The following is a 12,157-nucleotide window of genomic DNA, read 5'->3' as shown; positions in this document are numbered from 1 at the left end:
ACAAAAGTGACTATGGGTGTAGTTTACCCTAAATTTTAACTCCATTAAAATTTGAGGTTAATGTAATAAATTTCAGAGCAGCACGTCGTTAAATTTTTACCTTTTTTGAGTTCAACATAATTATTAACTTTAGATACCAAAGGGATCTAATTATAAAGTTGAGAGGTAGAAAATTGCAATAATCCAAGATTTAGCCTTTATTCAATAATAAAGTATTATTTTAATTCAATCCCTAAAAGATATTTTCACCTTATTTAGCTCTGAATTTTTTTGGCGCGAAAATGCTCATAAAAGAAACTTATGAGTTGCGAGTGTGACAAAAATCTGTTTATAATTTTATTGGGTTCCAAATGGGAAGCTTAGGGTTTCGTCCTCCCCAATTTTCCGAGGTGAACATTTCTTTTCTTCTTCAAGTTTTTTTTTCCTTAGCAAATGAAGATAAATATTTTCCCTTTATTATTTCTACTTTTAATCTGTTAATTAATTAACATTAATGCTGAGTTTAAGAGAATAAAACCAAATAATTTTGTTGTAATAATAGGAATTGGCTTGGCTTCCAGCTTGTCTTCAACGAATCACAGATTCCGCAGGGCAGCCCAGAAGCCCTTCTCACCAACAATTTAAGGTTCTCTGTTTTGGGATTCATTTTTACAATTTGATTTGTTCTTGTTCTTTTTGAGCATTTCTTTCATATACGCAAGAAAATAATTTTACTTACTTTGGTTGAAATAGTTGTCGTTATTACTTTTGGAAATTCTGAGTTTTCATGTAACTTTAAGTTTTTCTTTTCTATCTGCCAGATGATAAATTTATCTTCTTTGGTTGAAATTTGAAACTGTTGTGCATAAAATTTGGTGAAATAATAATTTTACTTTTTGAAATAGGAGTTTTCATGTATAGAAGGAGAAGATTCAGAATTGCTGCTGTCAAAGGAAGATATTCGATGTAATAGTTTTTGTCTAATCTTATCAGGAGAAGACAATTCGCCAATTAGTTCTTTTCCTTCTTCCAAGGAAGTAAGTTGTTTTTAATATCTATTATTTATGTTTTATAGTATTAGAAAAGAAAATTAGGGTTTGAGGGTTTTTTTTTTTGTGAATTAGAAATAACTTTTATATGTTGGTTAGACTTGCAGAAGAAATTTTGTTGGATAAGATTTTACTTATGAAACATATTTTCATTTAATATTAAAGTTTGCTAGTTACGAACTTGAATTTTTTGAATGGAATTTTTGGCCTGATTGGTATGCATTATGAGTTGTAGGTGCTTCATTTCCGTCTACATCTGTCATCAGATGGTGATTCACAGTACTACCAAAGTCAACTTTTTAGTGCAGCTTGCACTCAGCATGGCTCTAAAAATGTTTTGCAATTACCACAAATTGAAATACCAGCTGGAGAAAAGAGTGACCCAGTAAAAAATGAAGATGGTGCTTGTTGGTTAAATGCTTTGCCTATGATTTCCATCCCAAGAGATGTGGAGAATGTTGGGGAAAAGACTGCCCTGATACAAAATGAAGGTAGTGCTTGTGGGGTAAATGCTTTGCCTATAATTTCCATCCCAAGAGATATGGAGAATGTTGCAGAAAAGACTGCCCTGATACAAAATGAAGAGAGTGCTTGTGGGGTAAATGCTATGCCTATAACTTCCAACCCAAGAGATGTGGAGAATGTTGGAGAAAAGACTGCCTTGATACAAACTAAAGATAGTTCTTGTGCGGTAAATGCCTTGCCTATGATTTCCATCTCAAGAGATGTAGAGAATTTTGGTGGACAATCATCAAATCACGCCAATGATGGCAGTGAGCATTCCATAGAAAAAGTCACTGTCAGAAACCTCAAAAGTACTGATATTAAAGATGCAGTCGAACTCTCTATTGCCGCATCAGAAGCTTTAGTAATACATGAATTAGTGAAGAGTGACTCAGGTGCAGAAGCTTTGCCTACAGCAGCAGTACTTGAAGCTGCCCTTCAGGTTAAGCAAGCACGTCTGGAGAGCTCAGAAGACGCATTTGATTGCCCAGCTGAAACAAGTGATGAGATGGACTTTCTTCCAGACTTGGATGATTTAACCATGGCTGATGCATTTGAAGATGTTGGATTATCTTTTAGTTGCTTTAGTAATCAGCATGCTTGTGGTTCAGATGTATCTGTAGTCAAAGACACTCCTGTATCTGAAGATTGTTTCAGGAGTGGGAATAGAACTGAAAATGCAGAACACTTTTCCCCTCAAAATAAACCTTCTGATTATCCAACTTCTAGCTCGAAAAACTCTGATCCAATTTTGCATGAGATGGTCGAGGAGATTTCACATGTTTCAGCAACTGCAGAGGTAAAAGACTTGAGTGTCATCTTCTATTGACATCCCCATGCTAAACTCAATAAAGAAGAAAACAAGATATGTAAAACTATTTTCTTTCCCAAATTAGTGGTTTAGTTAAATGGAGTCTTAGGATTTGTAAGAACCGGATTGACTTTCTACCATTTTTCTTTTGGATGTTTATTCTCGTACACTTTCAGAGAGTTGGCTTTTCAAAAGTGGATGCTTCTCTTCAATCTCAGGCTGATTTGCATTGTTCTGATTTATGTGATCTGAAGAATGCTGGTGAGAATATCTATATTTTCCCCTTTTTTTTCTTCTAAACATATAATCGCTATGTTTAAAGGTCCTTTATTTTCTTTCATTTATATGCAGCAGGGGAAAGTACAAGTCCATTTGTCACCGATGGATTCAGAAGTCGTTGGTTAGGTGGTTGGACAGGGAAGGTACATACTTTATTTTATTCTATTGATCTTTGAATCTCACAGGTCCTTTTGTTAGTTAGTTTGATTTTTAGCTTGTACATGTTGTCTTATAAATAACAAAGTTTACAGTTTTAATAAACAGGAGGAAAATAAGGGGGTTGCTTGTAGCCACTGTATTTTTCATAGGAATTTATCAAAATGAGTCTTGATGCTTTTGGGCAGTATTTGCCCAGTAGGTTCTGAATTATAGGTTGTCTAGAGTGCAACAGTCCTTGTTTTTAGCGTGTGTATGGGTGTTGGGGGTGTTGGGGGGGGGGGACTGAAAGTGATACAGAATTTAAGAATAAGAAGCTTTAGAAGAATTAAAGACCTGTCGTGTTGGGAGGGGCAAATAGATAATATCATAAATTTCTTTGAATAAAGGTTGTTAGTAAGATTATTTGATGGCCAATCTGTAAAGTAACTTTGCCGTTCCACATCTAGCTTTCATCAAACTTTGACTCGGTCTAGTTATTGGGATACTAGATCTTTGATTTCCTTTAATTTGCCTACCATTATACATAATGGTAATGCATGCTCTGCTCATCTGTAACTTGCTTTATAAGCATCTCATATGCTTTCTTCTGCACTTTTTGGAGCTACTACTTTTGGTAATTTTGCTTTGTTTAGTTTTTGAGGTTTTATCACTGTATTTGCTGTTTAAATTGGCAGGCTGCTTGTTATTTTGTTATAATCTCTTTTATATCCAAGTCTAATTGTCTAAAATGAGCTACTACTTTTGGTAATTTTGCTTTGTTTAGTTTTTGAGGTTTTATCACTGTATTTGCTGTTTAAATTGGCAGGCTGCTTGTTATTTTGTTATAATCTCTTTTATATCCAAGTCTAATTGTCTAAAATTATTTTACTTTCGTTAGGTTGTCTCTTAATTTTGGGCACATACATGTATGTTAACTAGGCATTTAATGTTCCTCTCTTTTAATATTTAAAAGTTCCTAATTTTGGTGTTTCTTTTTCATTTCTTTTGTTTCTATCTTAAGAAGGAAGCTGATCCTGAACAGCTGAACCCAAAAACCAAAAATATCACTAAGTCTTTTGCTGCTGAGACTAGTTTCTTCTCTGAATCTGCTGATGTTGCACCTGATGAAAACTCATTAGTCAGGAAGTGTGCAAACGAGAGATCTAACATAGCTTCGGATCAAAGCGTACACTTTGAGGGTTTACCTGACCAAGTTGATGAGGGCATTATGGTTTCTCAAGATGTGAGATCCTCTTATCCATCCTTGGTGGATCCCCTTTGTTCTGTTGTTCCTTGCAGTATTTCTTCAGAAAATGCTGGTACTGCATTAGGTCAGAATGGAAATTCTGGAGAAGGTAGTGCGAGAAATTGTCCATTCTCCTCAGTAGGACCTCAGAATGAGAATATGCATGTAGAATCTATATTTGAGACCAGGCAAGACCTGCCGGAATTTGATGGTGAATATTCTGCACCAAAAGTTCGGAGGCAGTTGACCTCACTTAAAATATATAGTAAAGTTTTGCATGAAAATGATTCAATTTTGGGAAGTCCAAGACTTTGTGTTAATCAATTGACCTCTTTACACTTGAGAGACAAAAACAGTGGAATTAGATTTTGTGATAAAAGAAATTCTGAGATGTCCTTGGTTCAAAGCTCCAAACCTGAGTGTACAATTGGTCGAGATGCCGAAGAAAATATTGCTGTGAATAATCCAGATGGAGAAGGAGTGAATGATAAGCACTATGAACATCCTAAAGATAGGGCTCAGTTGCAAGACCAGCCATCCATGGGAAAGAGCTCTCTTCTTATTCTACCACAAAGGATGCGCCAACGACTTCAGGCAGCCAAACTTTTGGATTGTGGTTCAAAGGCAAATGCTGAACAGATTGTTGCAGAAGATGTCTCTGTCTTTCATAGCTCAGGCAGCAATATTCAAGGGATGCAATCTGAGTGCAATAATGATATGAAGGTTCCAGCAAGAAAAAGGGTTCGTTTCTCAGAAATCGAAGTTGACTTTCAGAAAAACAAGGAGCTCACCACACGACAATCTTCACACGAAAAATGTAATACTTCTATATGGAAAACAAACATAGCATTTCCTTGTCCTTTGTGGATTTCTTGAATATTGAATCTTGATTTTTTTAATATAGCGTCTGCTTTGAGACCTGGCAAAAGGTTTAAATCAGATGCTCAAATTGAAGATGGTAAAGGGGGCTCAACAATGCACTTCAGGCATCAGAAGTGTTTTTTATTTCAGGATATAAAATTTCTGCTTACAGGATTTTCGAGAGCGAAGGAAAAGGAAATTGAAGGATTGATCTGGAAATATGGTGGTATTGTTCTGGTTGATATTCCATCTCCTTCGAACAGGGGAAAGAGATGTTCAAGGCATAAGTTCCAGCAGCTTCCTATCATTCTATGCCCAAAGAAGGTGGGTTGTTAGAACTTTTTTTCTTTTCCTGATCCCTCAGATATTACTTTATGTTTATTTGTTTCAACAAGTGTTGAGTTGGTATAATTTCTGAGAATTGATAAGTATACTGCCATGGTTTAGCTTGTTTCTGACACATATATAGGAAATTGGAGGTTAGAAACTTTCTCTAAGTATTGATGAGTAATACTGGTTTTCAAGGGTCTAAAGCTTCTGGCCAGTGCAACTCTCAACCAAAAACAAGAAAAAGTGATTAGTTCCTATTGACCAAAAAACAAGGTGATTAGTTCCTTCGTTAAGATAGTTGGGCACTTTTTATGAAAGGATTCTTGCTTGTTAGTATTTATCTCATAGTACAAACCAAACTGTCAGTTCTGATATAAAACTGAAAAGCCTGCTGAACTCACTTGAAGTAGAACTCGATTTAATCATATAAAGTTAACAACTTGAAACTACCTAACAGAGCCTGAAAAAACCCGAAGTCTGGAACTTGAATCAACTTGGACTTGAATTGATCCGAATTTGATTGACCTGACCAAACTTGAATGATCTAAACCATTCATATTCTAAAAGAATTTGATTTGACCAAATTATTTGTTTAAATTTAGTCTGGTTTTGAATTTAATTAATTGAATCTGAAATGACCTAAATTCGAATGATTTGAACCTTAGATGACCCTAACCTAAATTGAATCAACCTGATTCAAATCTGATCCGGCCCTGCCAATTGACATGTCTATGTATGAACATCAATTTTCTTTTGAGGTTAGTTAAGATGCTTGTGAAGCTCCATTTAACGCCAGTGCAAAGAGGTATGGTACAGCTAAAGTTTTCTTTCAGCATTGAAGGTTATCACCTTGGACCATCTTTTAGGTGTTAAGGAAGTCAAGAAAGAAAGGTGAATTTAGTATGACATCAGAGGAAGTGCTTGTTTGGTAAAAAGAAAAATAAGAAAAAAGAAGCACGACAGCCAAAACTCAGGATACATGATGTTATGCCACAAGATTTAAATCCATATAACTTGTGGCTAGTTGGAAACTAATGCTTGTAGGGATTAGATGTAGCTAAGTACAAACAGAAAGTTGTGCTACATGGAAACTGGTTCTAATCTGATTTAGTTGCATCCCAATGAGAACATTGATAGAAGTGCTAGTGCTCTAGTTTAGGATCACACTGTAGCTGCTAAATTCCTCTCTATAAGAGCCATGATGGACACTTCTTTTCAATCATCCAAGAGCCACAACAACGTTCAGTTTTTGAACCATGCTATATCAGTGCCGCAAGTGTTCCAAAATATAACCTAACAGATTACCGTATTTCCACCTTTTATATAACAAAATTGGGTGGTTTAGTCACCTTGTTTCGTTCATAATTTCCTTCATCAATGCTAAGAAATATAGTGCCCTTCTCCAAAAGATCAAAGATTTAATTCTCCCCCCCTAAAAGTTGTTAAAAATCTTGCTAATATAATGTTTTTTTAAGATAATAAATTTTCTTATTTGTTAATTTCGTTACTCTTTTTAGGTTATTATATATATATATATATATATATATATATATATATCTTTTTGGATCTGTTAGCCACTGAGTGAGGTGTTAGAACTTATTAGGTATAATTTGATTGTCAAGTCGATTAGGGCCACCAGACTGTTAAGTTTTGTCTGCATGATCTTGTTGTGTTGGCATTTTGAATGACAATTTTTTTATTTTCTACTACCAGCTACAAACAACCAAATTCCTGTATGCATGTGCGGTGAATTCATTAATTCTAAAAGATAAGTGGCTTACTGATTCAGTTACAGCTGGTTCTGCGTTATCACCTGAAAAGTAAGTTCTTTTATATCTTAGTTTGACTTTCCACTTGTTAATCGTAGGCTTGGTTTTGTGTTAAAATAACATAATTTTGTTTGTGCAACTGCCTTTTAGAAATTTTAGCTTCTTCTGGAACCTTATAATTAAGTACTTTTTCCTTGATTTACTGTTGTCTACTTTCTTGTTCCTTGGCTGTTTTCCAGGGAAATTTTGGGGCTAACTGGATAATAATTTCTTTACACTTCCCTACTAGTAAATGCTTCATTAAATTATCAAATTAAAATTCAGTTGGCATAAATGGTATCAAAAGAAAAAAAAATATTTGTGTTAGTGTTCCTGATAAGTTTGCTATTGTGAATATATACAAATATAAATTGGAATTGTTCCTAATAAGCACCTAGGTTCCACAATTGATTCAAAGTAAAACTCCAAGCCTCTAATCAATAATCATGCCTTTTCTAGTAACGTCTGTCATCTTTTAATTTGTAATGACTTATGTTCTTTCCTCTATATTGTTTCTGATGAAAACTTCAATTTTATTTATTTTTCCTGCAGATACATGGTTCTATCGAATCAACCAGAAACTAGGCTTACAAGAATTTGGAAGCCTGTACGTCATGATAACAGTGGCTATATTTTTGATGGAGTAGGAGTTATTCTTCATGGGAAACTACGTTTCTGCACCAAATTTGCAAAAGTAATCCAGGTAAATGCTATTTTCAGTTTCAGGTACTTCAGATAGTGCTAACAGCTTTTTGCTTCTAGTTGGTTATTCTGATTGTCTCTTTTATTAAGCACATTATTGCAGTGACTTGTTCATATTAAAGCTGTTCTCACTAGGTTATATGCTACTTATTGATTATTTACTTGAGTCCTGATGAGTAAAACAATTGTTTCACACACTTCTCTTTTGTGTGTGTGTGTGTGCAGAGTGCAAAGAATGATTCATATTTACAAGCATTATTGGTTTTAATGATTAAATGCTGTCTGTTGGTTCCTTAGAAAGGGAAAGAGTCATGCATATAAAGCAGTTTCCTCAAATACCTCTAAATCCCTGGCAAGATCATATTCATATTTGAAGGATACTTCACAGCAGGCGTTCTTATAGGAGGGCTCAGTTAACATAGCAGTTTTCTAGTCTTATTGAGAACTTCATAGATTCTTTAACATTTTGGTTAATGTAATGAAATTTATGTGTGCAATGGTTAATGTTCCATCATGGTTTGAGCTATCCTTAAAGAGGCTACTTTTAAAGGTTTCAATTAAATTTGATCACATTGGGGTGCCATATTCCGGTCTGTGTTCATACATCATTTTGCTAGTCATTCAAAGTATAGTTTGTTGCAAAAGCTGCTTTATAGTTGATGTCAATATCGTGTAATAGTAGTCAGGGTGCTGAAATTCTTAAGTGTGAATTATTTGCTACCTTTTAAGCTTCTGAGCTTATAGAACAATGCTTTGTCATTGGTTTAGTTGCAATCAATTTTAACATATCCTTTTCTTTTTCTTCCACTTCCATAGTTAAAATAGTCTAAAACAATTACCATTTTCTTTTTGGGCTGGCTAGCATGGAGGGGGACGTGTGTTCAAAACTCTCCTGTGCTTAATTCAAAATCTCGATGCTGAGAAAATATCGATGGCAGTTATTGTTTGTGAAGGTGAGAATAGGGCGTCTCGTCACCTACGACAATGTGCTTCAGAGAGAACAATACCCATGATGGTCAGTGCCTCTTTTTCCCCTTCCAGCTTCATTATAAATTCATAATCGTTTGTATGAGTGTCGGTTATCAAGGTAGGTTTGTGGGGAATTAACAGACTGATACAAGGATTATATTAAGCTCTCACAGAGAAACATCTTTTGCAAAAGATATTTAGCTATTCCATTCCACCATTCCCCTTCCATTCTAGTTATTGTTTTGATTTTTTGTTTTATATATATTTGTAATGGAATCCTCTATTCATTGCAGCCAAGTAGTTGGATCGTAAGGAGCTTGTACTCAGGGAAGCTTCTTCCTTTCAACGAAAAGAAGCATACCACTTTGCATGCTGTGACGACTTCAGATTGTATGATTTCTGATAATTGGAGTCAAGAAATTTGAACCATGCTTGATGTACGTACAATAATATTCTTTTAGCAGTTCCAAGTATCTTTATTTTGAATCAGAAGTGAATATTTGAGTTGTATATGTTTCAGCATTTCTCCTTATGGAGTTGGGTTTGCGAGCATTTCTCCTTACGGAGTTGGGTTTGCAAAAGAAGGAAATCAAGTCAAAGGACTTGAAGGACACATTTTCTGGTCGGGTATGGTTCCATGGAATGGCAAGAATAGGGAATTAATTGTACATTTGTTGTCATCCCTTGGGTGACCATGTTTCTCTTCCTTTGTCGGAATCTGCCTACCTCAGGTTCGTGAAAATGAATGTAAATTATTGAAAGCTAGTGTAAATTACTTTAACTCCTCCAAGATAGCCTTTACATTGAGAACATACCGTCTTCTTGCAGCTTGAAATTTGAAGTATCAAGGTGAAACCATGAACGTGGTCTTTGGTCGTAAGGATGCTGGTTTTAAAAGTTGCCTTTTTCCGACCTGTATGACCCGACCTGAGATCAGATTGCTAACAGTATTGCTTGGAAAGTAACTGTTTCATCACTAGAATAAATGGCCTGGTCTAATGTTGTGGTTCCTCTTACCTCACTTGGCTTCTCTGAGGCATGATCTCAACTTAGTGCAGAGAACATGTATGTTGGAGCTTGATGACTGCAGTGTCCATTTCTTTTTTTGGTATTCTACAAGTCTGTTTTACGATCCATGTTTGGGGTTTGGGGTTCTCTCTCCCACAATGTCATCTCCAAAGTTCAAACTCGCATCCCCCTTTAAGTATGTAATGTGTCTTACTATTGCACTCAACACTAGTTAGTTTACAGCGTCCATCTTTAACACAGTTAAATATAAGGATTACTATCCCCGTCTATGATGCCGAGTTAAGACAACAGAGTATAGCTTCAGCGGAGATGGCCTCAGGTATTCAAACCTAATTGGAGTTTGGAAATATAGATGGTTCGGATATGGCAAAAACTCTGTTGCCCCATCGTTTTTCTGTTTTCTAGTCAAATTGCTCTCTGTTGGTTACGCTGTAACTTGTACTTTAATAGGACATCCCTTAACTCTAATAACCATAATCTAAGTATGCTTGACTAAAAGATATTTAATAAAATGATGAAATTTGTGATTGTGACTTCTGTTGTATACGATTTTTCTTTGAAACCACTCGGAATGAAATCAAATTTGAACAACCTGATATGCATATACTTTGGAGATGCTTGAGCTTGCTCAACCTGATATGATGTTGTGTTTCCTCTTTACCTCTCTAGGCTTCTCTAAGGCAGATCTTAAGGTAGTGAGGATAACATGAAAGTTGGAGCTCGATGACTGCGGCCTCCATGTTCTTAACAAATTACCTGCACAATCTATGAGGTCGAGTTAGGATAGCGGACTAGATGGCCTCAAGTATTCAAACCTAGTTGGAGTTCAGAAAATAGATGGTTTTGATATGGCAAACACAGTCTCCTTTGATAACCCATTAACTTTCAAACAAGCTTCTGGAGTAGTTCTTCACTTCTTCCATGGTTTCATTCGGCTGTTTCTATCAAATTGCAGTCTGCTGGTTATCCTGTAAGTTAGTTACACATACTTTACTTTAAACAGATGTTATAGTATGACTAAATTATATTTAAGAAAATGATTCATTTTATAATTGTAGGAGATGGACGACTTCTTATGTATTCATTTTTTCTTTAAAAAAAATGTAGTTTTGAGGTTTACCAATACCAAATGCTAGACATCAGTGAATCAAAGAGAATTCAGTCTCAGATGTGAAGTTTGATTTGCAGCTTCTTATGTTTGATAATGTTGTATTCTTTATTTATTTTCATAGAATGCCCTGCTCCACAACCGAAGAGATGCAAGCTTAACTGCAGCTTTTTTCCGGCAATTACGAGAGCACAAATAACTTTAAATATTCTCCATAAAACACAGAAGCAGCCAAGAATAATCACAAAGCATCAATCACGAGACACAGTAACATCTATAATATTGATTCTTACTTCCATTCATAAACTTTTTAGTCCTTTAATTTACAGGCCAGAGAAAAGCAAAATCCATACATAGATTCAATATGCCGGTATTTCCAATAGCAGGAATTAATGGTTAGATCCTTGGAATGAATAATAAATGATAGGGTAAAACCAAATTTTGTTGTTTTTCTAGTGCTTCACTTGACTTAGCTATGCAGAAACCATTACAAAATTTAATTGTTCTATTTTAAAATAATAATATTCCTGACCCAGCCAAAGGACAATATATTTTGTTTTTCTAGTTCTAAAATAGGACCATAATTGTAAAAAAAGATAATAAATAAGATTATTCTATTGTTTCTTTAAAGATCCCAAATTGACATACCTGCAAATTTGATTCTTAAATTATTGTTTCTCTGAAGAACTTGTGTCTGAAGACTCTGAACCATCAAGAAACTCTTCTTCCAGAACAAAAACACGAGGTATGTGGGAAATTTTGGACCACTCAGGTCCTTTATCCCTTTTGCGCCGTTCTTCCATCATTGAACTCCCCTCGATATCTAGCTCCAAAAGCGAAGGAAGCATATTGTTTCCTGGAAGAGTCTTGAGGTTTGGGCAATTTGCAATAGTCAAGCGCTGGAGAGAAAGCATATTGTTTCCCGGAAGAGTCTTGAGGTGTGGGCAATTTGCGATAGTCAAGCGCTGGAGAGAAAGCATATTGTTTCCCGGAAGAGTCTTGAGGTTTGGGCAATTTCCGATAGTCAAGCACTGGAGAGAAGTGAGGTTGCGAAAGCCATTGGAGGATAGATTCTCCAGTTTTGGGAAATCCGAGATGTCGAGAAGGGTGAGAGAGGAGGACAGTGTGACTTCTATCTCATCTTTTGGAAATGACACTGCATCTTCACACCCATTTGATATGGAGAGAGATTTAAGACAAGTGAGTGTATGCAAATCCCTCTCAAGTATTGCCTTCAAGATATTGAGTCCACCAATTCTAAGCCATGTGAGATCGGTAGCAATCCCCTCTTCCAGAATGGATGTCACATTTGGACAACCGCTTATTGCTAATTCTTTTAGAGCG

At 35.6% G+C, this 12,157-nt stretch overlaps 1 protein-coding gene across 9 annotated transcripts in view; it reads left to right on the top strand.

Moving 5' to 3' along the window:
• Nucleotides 1–244: 244 nt before the first annotated feature.
• The window catches only part of LOC105776261 (uncharacterized), a 23,173-nt gene continuing 11,260 nt past the window's right edge, over nt 245–12,157 (top strand). The window contains exons 1-15 of one of the 9 annotated variants that reach the window (XM_052622695.1): nt 245–389; nt 542–625; nt 885–1,016; nt 1,264–2,331; nt 2,520–2,604; nt 2,695–2,765; nt 3,782–4,823; nt 4,911–5,191; nt 6,911–7,017; nt 7,558–7,708; nt 8,570–8,722; nt 8,970–9,113; nt 9,197–9,407; nt 9,505–9,741; nt 10,375–10,892. In XM_052622695.1, coding sequence (XP_052478655.1) covers nt 351–389; nt 542–625; nt 885–1,016; nt 1,264–2,331; nt 2,520–2,604; nt 2,695–2,765; nt 3,782–4,823; nt 4,911–5,191; nt 6,911–7,017; nt 7,558–7,708; nt 8,570–8,722; nt 8,970–9,101 — 3,345 coding nt within the window. In that variant the 5' untranslated portion in view covers nt 245–350 and the 3' untranslated portion in view covers nt 9,102–9,113; nt 9,197–9,407; nt 9,505–9,741; nt 10,375–10,892. Of the gene's footprint in view, nt 390–541; nt 626–884; nt 1,017–1,263; nt 2,332–2,519; nt 2,605–2,694; nt 2,766–3,781; nt 4,824–4,910; nt 5,192–5,392; nt 5,471–6,910; nt 7,018–7,557; nt 7,709–8,569; nt 8,723–8,969; nt 9,114–9,196; nt 9,408–9,504; nt 10,243–10,374; nt 10,893–12,157 lie in introns of those variants that run through there. The other 8 variants (XM_052622694.1, XM_052622693.1, XM_012598826.2 and 5 more) reach the window with 8 other exon arrangements.

The sequence above is a fragment of the Gossypium raimondii genome, chromosome 10, assembly GCF_025698545.1.
Source record: "Gossypium raimondii isolate GPD5lz chromosome 10, ASM2569854v1, whole genome shotgun sequence".
In the NCBI taxonomy this organism is placed as follows: Eukaryota; Viridiplantae; Streptophyta; class Magnoliopsida; order Malvales; family Malvaceae; genus Gossypium; species Gossypium raimondii.
Note: the sequence above shows the minus strand (reverse complement) of the source record. Positions and strands in the feature narration are given on the sequence as shown.